At 35.5% G+C, this 24,764-nt stretch overlaps 1 protein-coding gene across 1 annotated transcript in view; it reads left to right on the forward strand.

The window, feature by feature from the left end:
• Positions 1-24,764, forward strand: part of ADGRL3 (adhesion G protein-coupled receptor L3) — a 984,355-nt gene that overhangs the window by 788,880 nt on the left and 170,711 nt on the right. Inside the window, exons 10-13 of the mRNA XM_088836367.1 lie at positions 4,946-5,248; positions 7,590-7,693; positions 20,036-20,221; positions 23,176-23,214. Coding sequence (XP_088692493.1) covers positions 4,946-5,248; positions 7,590-7,693; positions 20,036-20,221; positions 23,176-23,214 — 632 coding nt within the window. The remainder of the gene's footprint in view (positions 1-4,945; positions 5,249-7,589; positions 7,694-20,035; positions 20,222-23,175; positions 23,215-24,764) is intronic.

The following is a 24,764-nucleotide window of genomic DNA, read 5'->3' on the forward strand; positions in this document are numbered from 1 at the left end:
CCTCATGTTGCTCCAGCCACACTGGCCATCTCACTGCATAGAGACTTTTGCAGATGCTTTTCCCTCTACCTGGAGAGCTCCCCAGTTATTCACATCTCTCAGTCCTCCACTTCCTTCAGGTCTTCCTTGTCACCTTAACAGCTCAACAAAGCCTGACACCCTATTAAAAATTGCAATTCCCTCTTCTAACACTTCTGATTATTTTCCCCTGTTTTTTTTCTTCTTGTCATTAGCACTTTTAAATATTTAATATGCTATGTATTTTAATTTCTGTCCTATTTATCATACTAAAATATACACTCTTTGAGGGCAGGTGTTTTTACTTTTTGTTGTTTTTGTTGTTCATATCTGTATCCCAGTGTTTAGAATAGCACATGGTAAGCAATCAATAATTCTCGGTTGTGTTGAAGAATAAATAACAATATCATGTCCTTTGCTAAGTCACTTCAGTCATGTGTGTCTGACACTTTGCAACCTCATGGACTGTAGCCCACAAGGCTCCTCTGTCCATGGGATTCTCCAGGCAAGAATACTGGAGTGGGTTGCATTTCCTTCTCCAACAATACCATGACTGATAGTAAATGTTTATTAATCTGTTGTTCTCTGTCATTTACTTTTCCAAGTGTGTTGGTAACACTCTTTAATAAATGTAGATCTTTCCCCACAGCATGTACCAGTAAAAGGTTCTTTCTTGGGTGCTGGTCACAACATGTATATCACTAGTTGTACTTACTCTTCCAAAAGCTGGCATTGAGCAGAGCCTTTATTAGCCTTCAGTTCAGGTTAGTCTCTCAGTTGTGTCCGACTCTCCGCAACCCCATGAATCAGCGCGCCAGGCCTCCCTGTCCATCATCAACATGGCAGTAAATGGAATGGAAGGGATGAAGGATCAGAGACAGCTTTGAAAATAGACTTTTATTCTGCTTAAAGTCAAACAGAAAGATATGCCCGTGCTTGTAGACATCTCTCTGAAGCACAGTTCTGAGGAAAAAAGTTCTATACTGATCCTTAACATTAGTATTTCTTTATTAAACTAAATAAAGTCCTTACAATGTATTTCATAACAAATTAAACATAAAAATATAATTTTTATCAGTGTTATTGCTTCACAAAAATAATTCAATTTAGATATGATTGTTCTGAGATAAGGTCATTTGGGAGAGAAGGGCTTTGTATTCTCCCTGTTCATTTTCTGTTTGATTTATCTCTTGAATTTTCTTAATGTAGAGTAAAATGCATTGATAAAAAAATTTTCTAGCCCATCAACTCTAGATATTCTTAGATTCCCTGTTTGCTATTTTCCCCATTTATCCATTCCTATCTATTGTGAAGTTTTACAATGTGGGACCCTCCCCTGCTTCCTTGACCTATCCCTGATGGTCATCTATATTGGCTGGGAGCTTAACTCTTAGACACAAGCCTAAAAGTTGAGAAAATAATTTTGTCATAACACATTGTAACACATAACCCTATCTTGTTAAATTTGAAAAGGTCTCTTGATGGAGATGGTATCCAATCTAAACTCCACAGAATACATGGGAATTACCAGATGGAAATGGGGGTAGGAATACTGTAGTATACGCAAAGACCCTGGGGCCAAAAGAACAGGACAGCTGGGAAACTACTGGTGATTTCATATGGGTTAAGAGTAGAAGTAAAGATGAAAAAAACATTGTAAATGAGCTGAAGAAAGAAACTCCTAAAGGCTATAGGCATGAAGAAAAAGCGATCAGCCTTTGTTTGGAAGGCAGATGGAAAACATTCAAGGATTTTAATCTGGGGAGTCACCTATTGTAATGTATACCCTAAGAATGCCCCTGGCAAAAGGTAGAGAATAGTTTGGATAGTGAAATTTTAGAGAAAAATAAAGAACATTGATTTTCATTATGTGATGCTATTGCTAAATATAGTTTGGTAGGATACTCTAGTCTCTAAGAATCTGAAATCTGGATCATTTAAATAAAGCACAATGATCATATGAAATCTATGCTAAAAGACAAATACATTCAAACTTGGCAAGTCTGGAATTATAGCAAGAAAAATCTTGTGATAATGTCGTTACTCCTTGTCATTAATCATGTGATTGACACAGTAAGCTGAAGAATCTTCTCACCACACATGTGATGGTGCATCTTTATCAGAGCAAACATAATTGCAAACATATCTCTTCTCCCAGAGTGTTGTATGTTAATTAAAATATCTAACTGAAGAAGGGTGCATTTATTCAGAACGCATTTGTTAGTACCTACATAATTCTCAAGAAGAAAAGGAAGACAGTTGAAAATCAATGACTGAACTAGAAGACAAAGAACTCAAAATGCTTTGCTTGAAATAAAAGCTGTAGCTCACTATCAATGAAAAGATTTACAGTTCCTTTCAAAAATTTGTTATTCAAAATGACTCCTTCAAAAGTCCAAATGAGAGGTGGCATTATTGAAACTGGAGTCAGAAAAGATAACTTGAAATTAACTTTTAATTATTGCCTTACTACTCCATCAAGCAGTAAGAAGTCAAAAAAGAACTTTTTCCATCAGCTGGAAAAATTTGCACAGAAATTGTGTTAACATCCCAGCGATGATACCATTGACACACATTTTTAAACCTATTGCTTAATATTAATAAAACTATATAATTTAATTTTAACATTAATTAATATCAATACATAATATTTATACTTCAAGTTTTTATTTTAAAATTTTCTTAATTTTATGTTTTCTTTTTGAAATATCCAGATAATTTTATATGCAAATTTTATGGAAAAAACACATATTAAAATTGTTTTTACTCTTTATTATTTTAAGAATTCAGTTTCACTTAGTATTTTAAAATATGTTGCTAAATTTTATATTTGAATTGAATTAAATGCTGGGTCAATAATTTTGCTTTTAAATCCTGAATTTGTATTTTGCAAAAGTAGATAGTGAAATACTACTGTTTGCATTTTTCGCTTTTATTAGTAAAATGTTAAAAGGCTGCTGTTTTCATTCACTGATGATGATAGGCTGAGTGTAGGTAATGGTGACTGGGAAGAAAGAAAAGTTTTTTAATGAGACAGAATCAGCCAGACCTGGCAATTTAAGTATATTGTGTATAAGAGAAAAAAGAATACTCTGCTTTCTTGTATGAACTTTGAGTAAATGTAGTTATGAACATTACCATTCCTGTGGAGAGAGGGGACACAAGAGAAAAAGGAGGAGAGGAAACTGAAAAATAAGTAAGAAAACAAAATAGCAAATAGCACCTCTATCCTGTTTTATACCCAAGTGCACTGTGATGGCGGAGAAGGCAATGGCAAGCCACTCCAGTACTCTTGCCGGGAAAATCCCATGGATGGAGGAACCTGGTAGGCTGCAGTCCATGGGGTCGCTAAGGGTTGGACACGACTGAGCGACTGAGCGACTTCACTTTCACACATTGGAGAAGGAAATGGCAGCCCACTCCAGTGTTTTTGCCTGGAGAATCCCAGGGATGGAGGAGCCTGGTGGCCTTCCGTCTATGGGGTCACACAGAGTCGGATACGACTGAAGTGACTTAGCAGCAGCAGCTGCACTGTGATAGATTTGGCAACACTTCCAGATTAGCAGAGTCTAGTTGATGGCACAGTAAAGCAGACCATGAATGATAAACAGAAGGTTCATCACGGGATGCTCTTCAGTTTCTTAATCCTGAGATACTTTGAATCTGACCAGAGCCAGTGCCCCTACTGTTTGTTGCCTGTAAGTGAGGTTGAGTAGTTTCTAACCTTACAGTTAAAAAAGTGGTGTATGTATGTGAAGGGCTGGTATATGCTTGTATTCCTATGATGGAAATCTGAATGTATTTTACCAGAAAGATGATTCTCTGCAGTGGTTATTTCTGTAGTATTATTAGGACATTCCTTTGTATACATTATAGATTTAATAACCTGTTAATATCTAGGCTTCCCTGTTAGCTCAGATGATAAAGCGTCTGCATGCATGCAGGAAACCTGGGTTTAGTCCCTGGGTGGGAAAATCCTCTGGAGAAAGGAATGGCTACCCACTCCAGTATTCTTGCCTGGAGAATTCAGTGCAGAGCAGAGCCTGACAGGATATAGTCCACGGGGTCACAAAGAGTCAGACGTTAGTTGATCAGCTAGTTAGTTAGTTGATTGATCAACTAACACTTTCACTTTTCACTTAATATCTGGTCAAATAACCTAACCACTTTCATTTGGAATTTGGATACATTTGGAAAATGTCAATTTAAAAAATCTAGTTAGTAAATAATTTATGAATACACCGATAGTAAACTACTTATGGAGATAGTGAATGACAGGGAAGAATAGCATGCTGCAGTCCATGGGGTCTCAAAAAGTAGGCACAAGTTAGTGACTGAACAACAATAAAAATCAGGCTTGAACATTCTGATACAATCGGTCAGTTTTTAAGAGCATCAGAGTAAATCACCAAGCTACTCCAATCTGTGTTAAGGAGATTCAGAACTGATCTTTTACTTTTTACTTTGTGAGCACTTAAATTTCTGATTTTTTTTTTTTTTTGGTCCCTCCTCTATTTGCAACATTTTAGAAACTCATGTTAAGGTTAATGTGGAAAGAATATTGTTTTCAATATATAGCTCTCTCCCTATCTGTATTGAGTTTGAAAATGGTAAAGAGAGGGCTTTAAATTTTTTAATCCCCTAATTTTTGAAAAGTCCTGAAGCTCACTGAAGAGTTGAACTGTGCTGTGACTTTGTTTTCTGTAGTTGAAGTCGAAGAGAACCACAAACAAGACTACATTTAACATTAGTCAAATGACTTGTTTTGATACTCAAGAGGCTCTCTCAAATTTTGATATTGGTTTATCTTTCCCATGCTTAAAGCTCCTTGAATCGTCAAATAAAAAAGACTTCTGAAGTATTAGGATGTCTTTAGGTCCTACTGTGAATCAGCAATGCAGGTGTTTTCTTCTCGATTTTATTTCAGAAATCTCTACCACAGGACCTCTTGGCACGGGAAGCACCACCACCAGTACCACCCTTCGGACCACAACCTGGAGCCCAGGCAGGAGTACCACACCCTCAGTGTCAGGAAGAAGAAACCGGAGTACCAGCACCCCATCTCCAGCCGCTGAGGTGCTTAATGACATTACCACACACCTTCCATCAGCATCGCCCCAAATCCCAGCCCTGGAAGAGAGCTGTGAGGCTGTGGAAGCTCGTGAAATCATGTGGTTTAAGACGCGTCAAGGACAGATGGCGAAGCAGCCATGCCCTGTAGGAACTATAGGTAAGTTTGTCCTGCAAAACTAAGCTAAGGGTGTATTGCTAGTTTGGCTTGCTTTCCTAGCATTTTCTTGTCTTATTTATTTGTTGTTGTTGGTGGTTTGGAGTTTGTTTGTTTTTTGTCACAACATATTTTAACATTTGATTACATTCTGGACTCAGCTAAATTACAATTGAAAGCAAAATATTTTCAGAGTTTGAGAATGAAGCCTAAAGAAGTCACCGGTGAGAATCTGCTGGTACTATTTATGAGACCAGTAGTTCTCACCCATGCTGTGCAGTTTCTAGGTCAAGTTTTAATTAAGCTCCAAAGGGACTTCCCTGTGGCTCAGATGGTAAAGAATCTGCCTGCAATGCGAGAGACCTGGGTTCAACCCCTGGGTTGGGAAGATCCCCTGGAGGAGGGCGTGACAACCCATTCCAGTAATCTTGCCTGGAAAATCCCATGGACAGAGGAGCCTGGCAGGTTGCAGTCCATGGGGTCACAAAGAGTCAGACAACTGAGCAACTAAACACGGCACAGCACAAGTTCCAAAGAGCCAGCTCTCCTACACCAAAGCTCAGAGTTGAATCACTGGGTTGGTGGGTGCTAGTTCTCATGCTTGTCACCATCAAATGTTGATTACAGAAAGCTAGACAGAGGAGGCACTAGTTCTCATGCTTGTTACCATCAAATGTATATAACACAAAACTAGACTGAGGACTTCTATATTAGATAATCATTGGAACTACCTATCATTTAACAAGAGAAAAGATTTAACTATCTTTTATTACCAGTCCTCATAGCTGTCCTTAATAATCAGAGGCTATTTGTTGTCAGGAATGATGTTAGCAGCAGCCAACCTCCTCTTACCCAACAACCACTGGAGACATCAATCCTGCATTGTTTTCTGTAGGGGGCAGTCAATAACTGGATAGATCTTTGCCTTCCACCACCACCCCCATCCCCCTGCTTTTTTTCACTGATAACAATTCATAATATCCCAAACCCCAAAATAGTTTGATTTCTTATTGTTACATATAAATCGTCATAAAATTAATACTTGACACCCTGCATAAAATTTGAATTTTTCCATAAAATATGTAAATAAAACAAATAGGCAATAGATGTCATTAGACTAGCACTGTTAGTACTCTGTCTCTGGGTTTTATTGATTTGATTACTTCAACAGGTTTGTCTTAACAAAGTTTCAATGTGGACACGTACTTCTGAATTCCACAGTATATGAAGTGATGGGAAGACCAGAAGATGTATATTGATTTTTATGAAAGTACACATTTAATTTTTTTCAGCAAAGTGTTTAAAATAATTCTGAAATTGCCCTTCCCTTTATGAAGGGGCACAGTGTTTAGTCCCATTGTTTTCTATGGTATTGGAATCAGAAAACATTTTTAATTCCTCTAGAACTATCCCCCTAATTTTGGACCTCAATTCCTTTATCTCTAAAAGTGAAATAATGATAGTATCAACTTCTTCAGATGTTTGTTGTAGAGGTTAGTGAAGTACTTTTTCTTTGAAAGCAGTTAGCAAACTCTAAAGAACTACAGAAATATGTTGTTATTTTTCTGTGAAAATGAAGAAAGAGATTTAAAGAAAACCTGAAACCCTCCCTCCCAGGTGACCATGTTATGCTGTGGTCTTATTTTTGCCCTTTCCCCGTCCCATCTACTGATCCTGTGTTCAGGCCCACACAGTCTTTTCTCACTTGAATTATTGTGATAGCTTCCTCATAGCCCCCGCATCACTCCCCGAAATTCATCCTCCATCCTGCTGTCACAGTTATCTTTCTAAAACCTAAATCAGCCCATTTGTCTCCTCTGCTTAATGGTCTTCATTGATTTTCCAGCATCCACAGATGACAGACAAGGGCGTTTACGATCTGGCTCTGCCGGCCTTTCCAACTCCATTAAATACAACTCCCCTACCCAGCAGACCTCAATTCAAAACACTTGATTCCCAAAGACAGCATATTTTTCCTTTGCCTGGAATGCCCTTAACCACCTTGCAGAGTGATTCCTTTATGACTCAGCTGCTACCTTACATCTAAAAATCAAGCAATAAGCCCCATGGAGGCTTATTCATCTAATTCATGAAATGATTCCCTGTACCTGGTATAGTTGTCCGTAAATGCTTTAAAAATACTGAGCGTTTGTTGTGTTATGTTTTTCTAATGATAGTTGCTTTGCTTGCCAGGCACTGTAAATGGTACTTTAATAGTCATTACCTCAGTTCAATGATCACAATCTTATCTTTTGCTCATATGTAAAAATATCATGGACATAAAGTCATTATAAGAAAGATTGTTTGGATATTTGAAGCAGACCTATTTCTCTCATTATTTTAGGAGTATCAACTTATCTCTGCTTGGCTCCTGATGGAATCTGGGACCCCCAGGGACCAGACCTTAGCAACTGTTCTTCTCCTTGGGTCAACCATATAACACAGAAGGTAAACCATGTGACTGTCAAGGAAGGCTTTGCCAGTTCTAGATCCTCGGTTGTTGAATATAACCGCTAAAAGCAAAGTAGTCAATATTTGTTTTAATTAATGTGGAAAAATTCTCCCATTTTATTTTAATTCAAGATTTAGTGACAATTCTAATATGCTGTGAGCTAATTCTAGAATTTTCTTGTTCTTAAAGGGCAAATCTGTGTATTTCCCCTAAACTGGATTATGGCTAATAATAGTTTTATTATTAATACAAATTTTATGGTATTGTGAACTACAGATATAAAAGTCCAAGAAGTATTATAAATCAAACAAGCAAAAGCTTCTAGTATTCATACATATGGATTTTCCCATGGAAATAATAATTACCAAAAGAAAAAAATCTACCTTTGGAATCTTAATCCATTTGATAAATGTTCTGTAACCTATTCATTTATCAGTGTTAAAAGTATACACATGTGTGACAGAATCTTGCAGACTCAAATTTGCAGGGCTTATTTGGTTGCAATATGTTGAACATTTTTATTATTAATGCACTGTGGAGCTTTGAATTGATTTCATTACAAACAGAGACCAGATGTGCATTTATGCCAAAAGGGCTATGGGATGAATCCTTATTATAGCAATTTGTGCGGATTTATGCACTCCTAAAATGGAAAGTCCTTCTATAGCACATTAGCTATGCTGAGGAATTTTTGAAAGAGATTTTTCCTGAGAAATATTACAAGTGATGGCCTCACTAAAAGCCTGTCTGTGCCATTTGCTCTTTTCTCTATTTGTTTTTAACCAGGCTTATCCTCAATAATATACTGTATAATAATCCATAAATATCTACCCAGTAGATCATTTAGCAGATGAGCCATAACTATCTATTTATCCTAAATCATGGAAGACCAGTGGTTATATTGACTCCAGTTACCCTCTTACATATGCATCTCCATACTTGTTGCTATTCATAATGATGCTTCTCCAATTTCAGTACTGTTCCTGCCACAGTTTTTATGTTCTTTGGTTTTATTACAATGTAGCTCAGACCCCAGGGCAAATAATTCTTACTGGATGTGATCAGATTAAAAGATCAGTAGCATATCTCCTTACATTAGCAACTTTTAAAAAATATTCATTTACATACTTAGCCTGGGGGTTAGCATTAATTCAGTAATAATTCACCTAGAAAGCTGTGTTTTCATGATAATTCCTGAATATGGTTGGCATATTTCATTCCAGAAATTACTGGTGACTTTAACTGATAGTATTGCTTAATTCTTTCCCTTCCTCTAATCTTATGACAAAAGACACAGAGACCAGACAGTTATTGCCCATTTGATTTAGGGATGGAATGTTTTTATTTTGTAACAGATATGTTCCATTCTTTTGGAGGGTTTCTGTATAATCCTATAGCATCTGTAAAAATATATTAAGATTATACAGTTTAGATAGTTGAAATTTATAATACCTTAGCTAGATTACTTATAAATTTGTAGAATTGTCAACTGTTTAATAGTGGGCTTTTGAGCCCTGCAAATCGACTTATGTGCTTATTGCAAGGTCAGCGTTGGAGCTGGTGTTTAACTGGGTCTACCTTTATCGAGACGTCATGCTTAGCAACAACACTAGCTACACACAGTGAATAGATCATGATGGCCTTTATATCCCACACCCACTTAGCTAGTCTCTCCTCACTTCTCTCCAGTCTTTTCCTTGGCGTATCCATTATACCTCCAACTATTTATGCCATTCATTAAACATCATGGTAGTTGAACAGGCTACCACGAAACCCCAACTCATTTAAATACTGATGTTGTAAACCTCTGAGAGAGAATCTGCATGCACTTCCCACAGTGATTTGTCTCTGTTTTCACTCCCTCCTCCCCAGTGCATCCCTTTCCTCATTTCCTCCCTCAGTACCCAAGTCTCAACAGCAAACAGATGGAACCTGTGCAGAGAATTTGTTTACAGTGCTATTGAGGGAACAAAGGTGAACTGCAAGGGATTAAGAGGAATCCCAATGCTAGGAACCCGGATGCTGTTCCCAACTCCAGGACTGTGGTTGCCAGATCAAAGGAATGATGGAAAATTGATAACAGTGTCTGAGAGGAAAGATGACCTCTAGACAAGAGACGCATCCTAGCCTCAGGCAACGTTTCAGAAAAGATCTAGGGGAATAAATATTCTGATCTCACCCACCCCCACCCCTCTTAACTGGCTTCACCTACCCAGCTTCCCCACTGCTGCTGCTGCTGCTGCTCAGTCGCTTCAGTCGTGTCCGACTCTGTGCGACCCCATAGACGGCAGCCCACCAGGCTCCCCCGTCCCTGGGATTCTTCAGGCAAAAACACTGGAGTGGGTTGCCATTTCCTTCTCCAACGCATGAAAGTGAAAGTGAAGACGCTCAATCGTGTCTGACTCTTAGCGACCCCATGGACTGCAGCCTACCAGGCTCCTCCATTCATGGGATTTTCCAGGCAAGAGTACTGGAGTGGGGTGCCATCGCCTCCTCCGAGCCTCCCCACTAGGCAAACCCACATGAAAGCCAGAGGGAGAGATGTTGTCTTAAACATATCATGTAAGTCCATTTCCTAAGACAGAGAAAAGGATGGAGGAGGGTGGCAAGTGGTCTTCCCTGACTTAAGAAATGGAAAGTTTCCAGTAGAGTTCAGTTTTTTACTTCTCTCACCTCTCCTCCCTTTCCCATCCTCTTCTTCCTCTCTTCACTTTCTCTCTTTTCCCTCCTTCCTTTCTCTTGCTCCATCCTCTTTCCTCTGCTCTGACCTCCCCATTTTTCTTATGTTTTATTCCATGTTGAAAAACAAAGTGAAATGAGTATTTGATTTATTCCTCCCCTCCTCCACTCACTGTAGTTCTGAGAATTTTTAAAGTAGAGGAACACTGTTTACCCCCAATAACAGTATAGATGGGGAAAAAATAAAGAAGGAGTGATTCTCTCATTTGAACAGTATATTCAGTTTCCTCTACCCAAGTTTGTGGGTACCATTGTAGGCTGCAAATATGAATAAAATAATGGATCATGATGCTTACTTTAGTTGGAAAAAGCAAACATTATCATTTTTCTTAAGAAATTAGTTGTGTTTTTCCTCTTGCAGTCAAGCAAGGAAGGAAGAACCAAGCACAGAATCTTGATGGTTTTGTGATTCACAAATGAAGTCAGGCCACTTATATACTGGTGAAATGATAGATTAAATTTTGAGTGGTATTATAGAGTAGATTACATTTCACTAGAGAAAATGTAAGCCTTTAAAGTCAGAAGAAATTTGTTAAATGCTGGCCATAATACTTTCATAGTCATGAGATTTAATAAAAAGTCAAATTTGTGTAGAAAGGAAAAGCAAAATACAAAAAGGAAAATTTGCCTCAGCAGCAACAGGGACATGTAGGGGCAGAGAAGGAAGGAGAAATTGGCATGTGAGTGGACAAATGGATGGGCAGGTGGACAGAAAGGTAGATACAAAGATAAATAGATGATTGGATAAAAAAATTAGATAGTCAAGCTGAGTACATATGTCTTCAAATTAATGTTTTAAAAACATTTTCCTGTTTATGGAAGCCAACAAATTAGTTTAGAGCTCTGCCTTCTCAGATACATGTGATGAAATATCTGATTTTCTTACCTTTCTCAGACTGTTCACTGAAATCATAATCTCTGGCTTTAGTTTGACCTGTAGGTTGGACTCAAGTTTTCAAAAAGGAGTTTATATTTTCTATTTTTGCATATCTGTAAAGAATTCATTGCACTTTATAATCCCTCATATTTTTTTTTCAGTTGAAACCTGTGAAATTTTAATTGTGAGGACCCTCCATATTTATAATATTTACATGTAAAGTAAGATCTGCTTCCTAGTTCATTAACGGGTCCAAGTATTATATGAAAAAGAAACACCTGAATTGTTAGTGAGAAATAGTATTTCTGTTTCTAGTAAACTAAAGTATCTTTTCTTTTTTCTGCACACAAGTTACTGACAGATTTTGAGATAATGTAAGGTTCTTCCTGCATTTTCTAAAGAAGGATGTGTAGATCTAGAAATGGTATTGCTGTTTTATATTATGTGCTTGCTAAGTTGCTTCAATCATGCCCAACTCTGTGCGACTCTATGGACTGTAGCCCCACAGGCTCCTGTTCTCCAGGCAACAATACTGGAGTGGGTTGCCAGGCCCTTCTCCAGGGGATCTTCCTGACTCAGGGATCGAACTCACATCTCTTACATCTCCTACATTGGCGAGTTCTTTACCACTAGCACAACCTGGGAAGCCCCTCTACAGTACAAAATAAGCCAACTGTTTGTTCTGGAACTGTGGTTGAATCTTGTACCCAGATCTTAATTTCACCATTCTTTTAGCACCCATAGATCTACTATGGAATAAATTGCTTATTAATTTTATCAGAGATTTATGGCATTTCCACATCTTCAGGCTTAATTAGCCTACATTCAATTGTAAGGTAGAGGCATATTATTGTCTATAAACCCACTTGACTCAGATTCGTAGAAAAATAAGTAGATCTTTAAAAGAAATGGTAACTTTGTACTTAAATACTATAACTCCTTTGCCACCTGATTAATGTTTGTTGTAATAAATCCCATGAAATTTCAAAGCTTATTTCAAATAAAGCAGTTTTTTCTTGTGTCAAAATTTGAAATTCAAATAGTATCCATCCCTGTCATAATTATTATCCTTAACTACAGCGGCAGGGTTTCCCTCCCCTATTCAAGCCCTAGGTATAATCCCACCATTTCAATACAGGCATTAATTTACTAATCCTTACAAAACTTATAAGATTTCTCAGTATGCATGTACTTATTTCTGAGGAATAATTTTAGCAGAATTTATTAAAAGAATTGTTAGAGATAGACATTTTAATGATGTCTTTAAGCTAGAATAAGCGAAATAACTATTTCAGTCTTGCTCCTTTGCACAGAAGACTTGAGGCAGATGTAAGATATGTGTATATTTTTGCATGGAAATAAGATAATAATAACTGTGGTGAGTGAAATAAATAGGCCAATCAGAAAAATGAGTAGCTTCTGGATGCCACTGGAAAGAATATGCTTAATGCAGGCCTGGTCTGGACAGGCAACCTTTGAACTGAGCTTGAACCTTAAAGCCATAGTAGCTATCAGTCAGTCAGTTCAGTCACTTAGTTGTGTCTGACCCTTTGCAACCCCATGGACTGCAGCACACCAGGCCTCCCTGTCCATCACCAACACCCAGAGTTTACTCAAACTCATGCCCATTGAGTCAGTGATGCCATCAAACCATTTCATGCTCTGTTGTCCCCTTCTCTTCCTGCATTTGATCTTTCCCAACATCAAGATCTTTCCAAATGAGTCAGCTCTTTGCATCAGGTGGCCAAAGTATTGGAGTTTCAATTTCAACTTCAGTCCTTCCAATGAACATTCAGGACTGATTTCCTTTAGGATGAACTGGTTGGATCTCCTTGCAGTCCAAAGGACTCTCAAGAGTCTTCTCCAACACGACAGTGCAAAAGCATTAATTCTTCGGCACTCAACTTTCCTTATAGTCTCACTGTGACATCCATATATGACTATTAGGAAAACCATAGCATTGACTGGATGGTCCTTTGTTGGCAAAGTAATGTTTCTGCTTTTTAATATGCTGTCTAGGTTGGTCATAACTTTCCTTCTAAGGAGCAAGAAAATTTTAATTTCATAGTTGCAGTCACCACCTGCAGTGATTTGGGAGCCTCAAAAAATAAAGTCTGCCACTGTTTCCACTGTTTCTCCAGCTATTTCCCATGAAGTGATGGGAACAGATGCCATGATCTTAGTTTTCTGAATGTTGAGCTGTAAGCCAACTTTTTCATTCTCCTCTTTCACTTTCATAAAGAGGGTCTTTAGTTCTTCTTCACTTTCTGCCATTAGGGTGGTGTCATCTGCATATCTGAGGTTATTGATATTTCTCCTGGCAAACTTGATTCCAGCTTGTGCTTCATCCAGCCCAGCGTTCCTCATGATGTACTCTGCATAGAAGTTAAATAAGCAGGGTGACAATATACAGCCTTGATGTACTCTTTTCCCAATTTGGAACCAGTCTGTTTTTCCATGTCCAGTTCTAACTGTTGCTTTCTGTACTGCATACAGACTTCTCAAGAGGCAGCTCAGGTCGTCTGGTGTTCCCGTATCTTTCAGAATTTTCCACAGTTTATTATGATCCACACAAAGGCTTTGGCATAGTTAATAAAGCAGAAATAGATGTTTTTCTGGAACTCTCTTGCTTTTTCCATCATCCAGCAGATGTTGCAATTTGATCTCTGGTTCCTCTGCCTTTTCTAAAACCAGCTTGAACATCTGGAAGTTTATAGTTCACATATTGCTGAAGCCTGGCTTGGAGAATTTTGAGCATGACTTTACTAGCATGTGAGATGAATGCAATTGTGCAGTAGTTTGAGCATTCTTTGGCATCGCCTTTCTTTGGGATTAGAATGAAAAATGACCTTTTCCAGTCCTGTGGCCACTGCTGAGTTTTCCAAATTTGCTAGCATATTGAGTGCAGCACTTCACAGCATCATCTTTTAGGATTTGAAATAGCTCAACTGGAATTCCATCACCTCCACTACCTTTGTTCATAGTGATACTTCCTAAGGCCCACTTGACTTCACGTTCCAGGATGTCTGGCTCTAGGTGAATGATCACACTATTGTGATTATCTGGGTCGTGAAGATCTTTTTTTATGCAGTTCTGTGTATTCTTGCCACCTCTTCTTAATATCTTCTGTTTCTGTTAGGTCCCTACCATTTCTGTCCTTTGTTGAGCCCATCTTTGCATGACATGTTCCCTTGGTATCTCTAGTTTTCGTGAAGAGATCTCTAGTCTTTCTCATTCTATTGTTTTCCTCTATTTCTTTGCATTGATCACTAAGGAAGGCTTTCTTATCTCTCCTTGCTATTCTTTGGAACTCTGCATTCAAATGGGCATATCTTTCCTTTTCTCCTTTGCTATTTGCTTCTCTTCTTCTCACAACTATTTATAAGGCCTCCTCTGAGCCATTTTGCTTTTTTGGTTTTCTTTTTCTTGGGGATGATCTTGCTCCCTGTCTCCTGTACAATGTCCCAAACTTCTGTCCATAGTTTATCAGGCACTCTATCAGACTAGTCCCTTAAATCTATTTCTCCCTTCTACTGTATAATCGTTAGGGATTTGATTTAGGTCACACCTGAATGGTCTAGTGGTTCTCCCTACTTTCTTCAGTTTAAGTCTGAGTTTGGCAAGAAGGAGTTCATGCTCTGAACCACAGTTATCTCTCAATCTTGTTTTTGCTGACTGTATAGAGCTTCTCCATCTTTGGCTGCAAAGAATAGTAGCTATGGGAGAATCCAATTGATGGCATCACTGCCATTAACAAGAAGCCTGGAAATTACTCTTGGTGCCTCTCTCTCATTCCCCTCACACATCTGATCAGAGCCTGTCTGTACTTGTAAATCACTCCCAAATCAGGCCTCTCTTCATTTTCCCTGCTGCTCCAACCCTGATCCACAACAGCTTTTTCTACTCTGTTAGCTTCATTCACTCCTGAGCCCTCTCATCCATTCCACTGAGTTCTGTTTCAAATATAAGCCTGAGTAGACCACTCCTATTTAGATTCTTTAATACCTTCATATTGCTCTTAGCACAATTTCCCAAAATCATCATCATGACTTCCAAGTGGTACTACTGCCCTGCTCCTGCTCGTCTCTCCAGCTGCCTGAACCCCAGTCAAGTACCTTTCATGCAGCGCCCTTAAGTCTCCCTGTACCTCTTTCCTAAAAGCTTCTCTCTCTGCCTATAAGCCCCTGTCCTCATCCCAACCTAATTTTCTCTTTTCTCTTTCTTCTCAGATTAAACATTCTTTATCAGAGAAGTATTTCCTAAATTATTTCCTAACTTCAAACACCAGGCTAAACTGCCTTCAGGGCTTCCCTGGTGGTCCAGTGGTTAAGAATCCGCCTTGCAATGCAAGAGACACCTGTTCAATTCCTGGTCCGAGAAGGTCCCACCTCTGTCAGGGCAGTTGAGCCCATGTGCCACAACTAGTGAAGCCTGAACACCCTAGATCCTTTGCTCCACAAGAGAGGTTACCACAAGGAGACACCTGTACACTGCAACCAGAGAAAGTCTGGAAGCAGCAACGAAAACCCAGCACAGCCAAAAATAAACAAATATTTTTTTAAAAGCTGCCTTTAAATTTGATCCACTGCACTGGGATTCTGGATTGAATTCAAAAAAATTAAAATTAAATAATTGTGCAGTTAATTTATTAATAGCTCTTCCCAAATCCTAGTATGGGAAAACTGTTTACCATTTTATCCCCAGACATTAGTATAGTGTTATTCATAGAAATTCAAATTGTGGTTAAATAACGAATGTATAGAATGATGGAACTGTTTTTGAAATTATAAATAGAGATGTTTTATTTTTAAAAACTGTATATATAAATGTATGTATGACTATATATATATATATATGTACATGTATACATATACACAATTTATGCTATGTGGGTGGCAGATTGAATTCTGAAGGTATAAAATATTTTTTAAATTTCCTTTCCACTTTTAGTACCCTGTCTTCCCAAACCATGGTTATTCTAGACTTCACTTATTTGTATAGCATCCTCTTGGCTCACTCCCTAGCAGTCCCCATCAGAATTTTATCTTACTGGGTCACCCTCAACTTGTCTTCTAACTTGCAACTTATTTGATATTTTCTGTTGCTTTCTTACCTAGTTTCCAGGTCTTTATTACCCCTGTACTATATTCCCTATAATATAACTCACTATAACACTTCACAAACATTATCTTATAATTGCATTTTTGAATTAATACCATCAGCTTTTATGCACCCCGCATACCAAGCAGTAGAATGTGAGGTTCCTGAATGTGAGCAACACTACATATAAATTTGACTTCATTCTTTAGGAAATCAATGTCCAAATGATTGTTAAATGAATGAAGTAAATTTTTAATATTTTTTAATTTTTTAATATTAGTGCTACAATTTCTTCAATTTTAAGAGGAAGAGGGGATCATAATAAATAACTAATTATAGCCATTTTCATTTTACTTTAAATATGGTTTTCACATTTTCATTTTTAGCATTTTTTTGTAACTTATCTGTACTTTTTTTTTCTGTTGCAGCTTTCTTGTTGGTGAACTTTGAGTTACAGACTTCTTTTGTGGAATTAATTCGATTTGTTCTTCATAAATAAGCACTTCTTGAATGCTAAAACATAATAACTATTTTTAAGATAAATTACTGAAGATTTTTGTATTGACTCACCATTTGCAACAACACACTATCTGTCATTGACACATACATTGGCAACATCATTATCTTCTATGTTGAAAACTGTTATATTTTGACTTGTCATCTATATTTTCAGCTTTTTCATTACTGTATTTAAAAAAAGTTTAAATTTTTATATTAAGGAATTATATAGGCCTTTTTTTTATCTTATTATGTCCTACCCCAATATTATAATAATTAATATTGAAAATGTTTGTACAACTACCCAAAAATAGAAAAAATGAATTGCAATATTAAAATACCTATTATTTTTTTCTGTTTGTTAAGTAATTTTTCTTTTTATAATGTTCCCTGATAGCTGTAATGAAAGTCAGTACTTGCATCTTTAGTTTTGAATATAATGTGTTAAAGAAAGCCTATTACTTATTCTAGTAGAGTCCAGCCTTTTTCCAAAAGGGCTCATTTAACTGAATCACAAGACTCCAGAGGTCCATGTGCCTTGACATTTTCTCATAGAAAAAGTACTATGTGGTAATAAAGATATAGAAGAAAACAATACAATAATAATGATAATAGTAACAATGGTAAATAAAACAATTACACAAGAGCACAATGCTTAACAAAGTAAAACAATAGTAATTTCACAAATATGCTCATTTTTATGAGAATAGCATAGGTGGCACACGATAGCAAATGCAAGACTCTGTGCATGGTGCACTGATTAAAAGAATATTCCTTAGGAGTATTATAGGAACTCCAGCTATCTGGATACTCATGTGCACAAGGGTTTTGTAACATTGCTAAGCAATTGTATCAAGTGTTCAGACTTAATTGATGGAATGCTGAATCTGAACACTGTGAATACTAGCATTTTACCAATTTAATGATTGAATACTGAATTTTATAAATCATTAAGTGAGTTAATAGATTACCAGTAAATAGCTCTAAATTGTATGTAATGATTAAATATATGGATTATAATCACATTTATGTCACTTTGTGACTGCTTCAAAGTACTTTCACTTTCCATCAGTGGGTGATGAATGCTACTTTGATCTACACTGACTTCCTTACACATTTATTCTTGAACCTTGTAACATATTCCATTTGGTCTTACAAGTATCTTAGTTTTTCAGGCCCTGATATTTTACAAACTCAATAAACTTAGTGCAGATGTTTTTCTCTTTTTTCATTTAAAGGTTTTTAAAAGTACCAATTAACCATATAATACTTTAACATATTCTACTTACAATATATATTCTTATAAAATTTAAACAATGAACAAAATGATTCTTCTTTAAATTTCCATCTTTCAATTTTGTCCTATGTATTGAAATATATACAAATATATATAAAAACAAAATATCTACATATAATATTTATTTTTTATAGCATGTTTATATGCTACTCAAGTAATATTCATATTTCACAAATACCATGCCTCTAAATATTAGTATATATTTATAATTTTTATACTTGAATTTATTTTGTCAGTATTACATGTTGAAGATTGATGTTAACCATATTGTTCTCTTTATTACAAAGTTGTTGTATAGTATTCCATAATTTTTATATATCTGTGCAGTTTTGCACAGACATAACTCATTTTATTTTCTATTATAAGCAAGCTGGAATGAATATCTTTGAACATTTCCCTTATGTAACAGTGGGATTATTCTTTTACGACTGAAAGTGATAAGAAAAATCTCTCTTATACAGTCTTCACATTTCAGAGTTTAACAGACAGTATAATTTACATAGGAAGTATACAAATATACACATCCAGTAGTAGTTTATGATTGTCATATACATTTATACAAATCTTTGCCAACACTTGGTTACTAAACTTTTTTTGTGTATTTGAATTAGGATTTTCTATAAACTTAGGAATGTGATTGTTAACAATTTAGGTATTCCAATTGCTCCAATTTATTCACTTATTTCTTTAACATTTAGTCCTACAAACATATTAAGTATCCCTGCATAAATAGTGGTAACCAGTTTGACTGAGTTTTTTATTGTACCCCTTATAGCTTTCTGAATATTGATTAGGAAGATAGCCTTACAAAGAGAGGTCTTTTCTGTTTGTGATCCTAAATTCTATATCAGATTGTTAAAAACAGAAAAAGAGAAAAAAAGAAAATGTTCTAAATAATGACACATTTGTATAAGTAACAATCTCTAGAAAGTGGGAATGAATAGAGTCAAAAGAAGAGACACTCATTATTTTTGCATTGCATACCTATATCTATATTGCATAAATGTGTTATAATTGTACTTTAGTTTAATTTTTAAAAAGATAAAGGACATGATAACTTGGAAATTTATACTTATTTACCTTTTTTTAAAAAAGTTTTATAGGCCTTCCTTATAAATTAATATATATTCCTATCTTCTTATTACCCAGAGCTGTCAAATTCGTTCAAGTGATTGTAGCATATAAGTTTTATCTCTTTTAACATCTTTGGATTGTTGGCAATTTGAACAATTCTTATAGAAATACTTAAAAAATCAGCACGTAGTTTTAGAGAAAGAAAGTGCTAGAAACTAAGCAATAGTTTGCTACCAAGTACATGGAGAGGGGGTGAAATCTCTTACTTAGTAAGAAGATGAAGACCATTTTAAAAAGCAGAGTTTTTATTTGGAATTACATTTTCACAGAGTTTAGCAGACAGTGAGTATTCGTTCGTTGTGAACTAAGTGTTAAACTAGGCATAATGGAAAATTTGTATTGTTCTCTGAGAACATAGTTGTCCACAACACAAACTCATCAGTGTTCAATTTAGAAATGCATAGAGATAAGTCTTAGACTTTAAACCTTAGACTTAACCCTTCAGATGGGTAAAGTGAGAATCATTTCTAGAAGTTAGAGTCCTCAAGAGGAGCTTCCTAAAGGCATGACTTTCAAGTTAGTTATTAAAGAAAATAATGGATTAGCAGGAAAACTCAGGGAATGTGTACCAAATAAAGAGGGAGTTTAATAACTTACTTACCTCAATGATTATAACATATTCAAAATCAATTGTCCAAAGAGGCCTATAAAATTACTTAAGATCTCCTTTCTGTTCTGTTTTCAAAATTGTAGTTGAAATCTGGAGAGACAGCTGCCAACATTGCTAGAGAACTGGCTGAACAGACAAGAAATCATTTGAATGCTGGCGATATCACTTATTCTGTCCGGGCCATGGATCAGCTGGTAGGCCTCCTAGATGTACAACTCCGGAACTTGACTCCAGGTGGAAAAGATAGTGCTGCACGAAGTTTGAACAAGGTAAGGACCTTAGTTACATACATCTTTAAAATTGTAGTAAAATCAGTGAGACTTTCTTAATTTCTCTCTTTCCATAAGATCAGATCATTCTAAAGAAAATTGCTAGCTATATTCAATTCACTTCACTGTCTCATTATAATAATGACCTTATTTGACTTTCAATCTAAGGAACAATAAATGATAATCTCTTTGCATATATTTTGAATTATAATTGGTTTTCTGTAGAATTCTGTTCTGGATGCTAAATTCTGACATGGTTAATATAGATAAATGCCACTTCTTTTGTTTCTTCTTTTTTCCCCCCTTTCAAGAATTTATATTAATATGATTAATAGTAAAACAAATATCTAATCAATAAAGAGAAATTTAGAAAATGACAATTAGAAAGGATATTAATAATATCTTATAGATTAAAAAAATAATTTAACCTAATTCATATTACATTTAAAAGCTCATTGGACAAAGTATTTGTTTTAATTTTCCTTTTGATTTTTAAGTAACTTATTGTGCATCACTACCATTATAACTTAATAAGTTTTAATGTGTTTCAGCAACTTAGAATTGTAAGTAATAAAAATATTTTAAAATTTTAAGGAATTTTATGTTTTAATAGTTATAAATCTACAATATATGTTTACATACATTATATACACATATGTAAGCATTTTGTATATAAACATACACATGTAAGTGTTGTATTTACTTAAGTGCATAAAATATGTTTTATATATATTTATAAGGAGTATCATTTATGGAACAAAATTTCAATTTGTGAAAAGATAATAATATTGCTGCCATTAGATAACATATATTCTCTTAATGGTATTTTTGTAATAAAGATGATCAGTTATTGAAACTGGATTTTAAGGCCTTAAATATCAGGGATAATCTTAATATCAGGGATACTTCAAATAGCAAGAATTTGGCAGCAACGGACTAATATCCTGTGTGGAATTCACTGAATGAATATTCCCCTTTAGAATGAAAAAATAACTTCACAGAGTGGTTTTTGTTATGTTTATTTCTTTTCTGTCTTATTTGACTAAGAGTCTCATGAGATGGAAGACATTTTTTAAATGATGATTTTTTTGACATTAAAGAAAAACAAAGCTAGATATTTTATCTGGCAGTTTTTTCTGCAACTTCATCCTCAGAAAATAGATTCAGTTTTATCAGTTAGATAGAATTTATTACTAAGGTTTTGGGAGTTTTTTTGGTTATTTTCATGCTGAGTCAAAAGGAGTTATTTTCGTCACTCACATCCATGATGGAATCTCAGCCCAGCCCCTGACAGAATATAATCCACAGTTGTCTATGTAATCTGGGCACGCTGTGATTTTTACCAAGACTTAATGAATGCTGTTAATGAATATCGCTGCCAGCTATTGTTATTATAATGTACTAGAAGTAGTAATTTCTATTAATGCTACATATCCATAACACTACTTGTTATAGAATATTTTGTATCTTTATTTAAAAATGATATTGATGTCTGGCAATATCAGGTAAAGCTGGCAATTAATGTCACATTCTAACAGACTACAGCTAATCAGCTTGCCTCGTCTGAATATCAAATAACTACATAATGGGCAAATTTCCATTTGTGAAGCTTTTTAATGCTCTCTTTTGTTTCTTATTTGGTTCTCTTCAGTTGTTTATATAATGTGGTTTGTCATATGTTAATTTGCATGATGGGGTAAAGAGATGGGATGGCAAAGGTTATTTACATGCTTCCTGGCTTGCTCCCATTTCCTATGGTTCCCACTGTTCCCTGAAGCAGTTATAACCCAACAGATTTGCAAAGTCAACTCAGTACAAATCAATTGTGCTCCACATTGAAATTCTGGAGGGTTTAGAGACCTTTTAAACCAAGATGCTAGTCAGTGATCTAATGACAACACTGGCAATTTACTTGTACTCATTACTCACTTAATTCTTCAGAGGAGTAACTACCCTATGCTCATTGAAGAGTGTATGAATTAAAGTTGGGAGAGTATTAGCCACAAAAAAGGTATCAGAGTAACTGCTTCTTAAAAATGGGTAATTTTCTCCTTCAACAATCAAGGCTACTGAAGGAAAAAAAAATACTAGAAAAGGAAGAAAACTACAATCTAATTTATAAAATTTGCAGTCATTTATTTAAACCGAGCTAATATATGTATTAATTATTCATATTATCACCAGGAAAAAAACATTTGGTACTGAATATGAGTTGCTGTTAATCTTTTCCCCAGAAAAACATCATTCTGTATGCAAACAGATAAACACAGTCTTGTTATTCCACAAAAGTTTCTAAAATATGTAAAATCTTTTGGTCAAAACCATTAAAAGAAATTCTTCAAGAAATTAAAACAGAGATAAATCAGAAAATTAATCACATTCTTTTAATCAGAAGTTTTTTATCTCTTGGTATTTGTCCCTCAGAATCAACGAGTCAAATGAATATGCTTTTCTATTTTCTCAATAAATGGAACTTTTTGTATGTATGAACGAATGGTTTGTGGTACATATTAACTATCTATATCATCTTTAAACCACAGACAATTTACCATCTTTAAAAAATGGGTTTCAAATTCTTGACATAATTTACTTACTTCACACATCTTCATCTTTGGCCCACAAGTTAATAACTAACCTCATATGAAATGAATCATGTCAAAAAAATAAAGTATATTGATTTTTACTAATTTCTACTAAATTTATTCTAAGATTTCTTTCCATCATTAACAGCTTTATACCATCCAGTTATCACTTGGGTTCTGGAAAGGTATTGGTTACTATTTTTCAAGCCAGTGCTGACATTTTGCTGCTGCTTAGCTGTCATTCTCTTCTAGAAAGTAGTGCACAACAAAATAAGGTGTTTGTGTAGATGTGTTCTTTTATTTTCTTGTTTTCTTCTGTCACTAACTTGTTTTTTCTATTCTGTGTTTAATCTGCTGTCTTAATGGATTCAGCTTCAGAAAAGAGAGCGCTCTTGCAGAGCCTATGTCCAGGTACTTTCTGCGTTTTTATAAATGTGTTAAGTTGTTGAATTGTCTCTGTTGGCAATAGCATGTATGGGAATCTGATAGAAAGATGATAATGTGTTGAACTTGAAGAATTTCAGGGAGGGCATAGAGGGTGGGAAAGGAAAGCTATATGAAAGAGCATGTGCTAAAAAGAAATTTAACAGTGACAGTGCTCTATCATACAAGAGGAGCACAGACTAGCAAAGAACTGCAACTTTGGTGTGAGAATTTTGATCATCATTGAAAGGTGAGTTGGAGGTAATATATAAATCTCCAATTTCTTCAGAGGGGGGTATGAAAACATTTCATTCTTATATTAATCTGGTTAATATTTGAGTAACAAGTCATTCAGAAATGACAATCAAATAAGACAACAGTTCCCGGATACTTAGGAATGTTACACTTCTGTACCAAATTGATCAAGACATGTTATAATGATCTTATTCTTCCACTCATTATAAGCACATGAATCCCAATGTGAAATTTTCAGTTAACATGTTGTAATTTGTTTCTAAGCAGGATAAAAAAAAAGTTTCTATGTTTCTGAGTTCTTGTGGAAAGTAATCCCAGAAGCAAGATTCATAGTTATTTTTAGAAGAAGGAAAAGACAGGTGGGGATGTCAGAAAATAGGAGAGAGGAAAGAGGCGAAGAAAGAACAAAGGAAGGGAGGCAAGGTCAAATGACAAAATGATTTAGTAATGACTTCACTCTGCTTTATTCAAGGTAAATCAGTCCATGGGTTGCCAGAGTCAGTGCCTCACCATCAGTAGCACACTCTTCCTGAGGGATATTGGGCAAGAGTTAGTTTTATGGAGACAACTCAAAATAGGGATTACAAAGGAAGTTGGGGATTTCCTTATAAGGCTAGCAGATCCAGTTTTCTAGGGTAAAGTGAGCTGGGTTAGAGGATTGTGATTGGCTCCTTGACAGTCATTTCCTGTAAATACAGGTTTGGATTTGTGATATGGGCCAGGCTACTGAGGCAGCTTCCATTCTGTGGGTTCCAATATACAAATTAGCTTTATCAGAAGGAAGAAAAATATGAAACTGTGTAACCGTAAATTTTATTTCCTATCTGGATATATCAGCATTTTTAACGGGGAAGGTCAACTACATTTGTAAAGAAGCATGTCCTCAAGACCCAAGTTACTAGTTCTCAGATCGGTAGTCCAGAAATTAAACTGTATCAGTTTATTTACAATAAGGGCATTGTTTGAGACAGTCATTTAAAAGGGAAAAAAAAAATCTTCATAACATAGGTTAGGAAGAAAACCTTTTAATTTGCATTTTTTCTTATAAAATAATGAACCTTTGTATATAAGAAACTGTTCAGGTTTTTCTAATATTTTGGAAAAGAAACTACTTTGGGAGGTTTATGTATATATACTGCTTAATGTGTGCAATAGATAGAAAAATTGAAGTACTCTTCAGAATTGAAAGTGGAGGATCATTTTTTGAGCAATATTAGGATAGTTTTTGATTGCAATCTATGTTATCCTTTTAATGGGGCCTTGGAAATAATTAGAATTAGCTT

Source organism: Moschus berezovskii, chromosome 5 (genome assembly GCF_049115385.1).
Source record: "Moschus berezovskii isolate FMDL1 chromosome 5, NW_MosBer_1.0, whole genome shotgun sequence".
In the NCBI taxonomy this organism is placed as follows: domain Eukaryota; kingdom Metazoa; phylum Chordata; class Mammalia; order Artiodactyla; family Moschidae; genus Moschus; species Moschus berezovskii.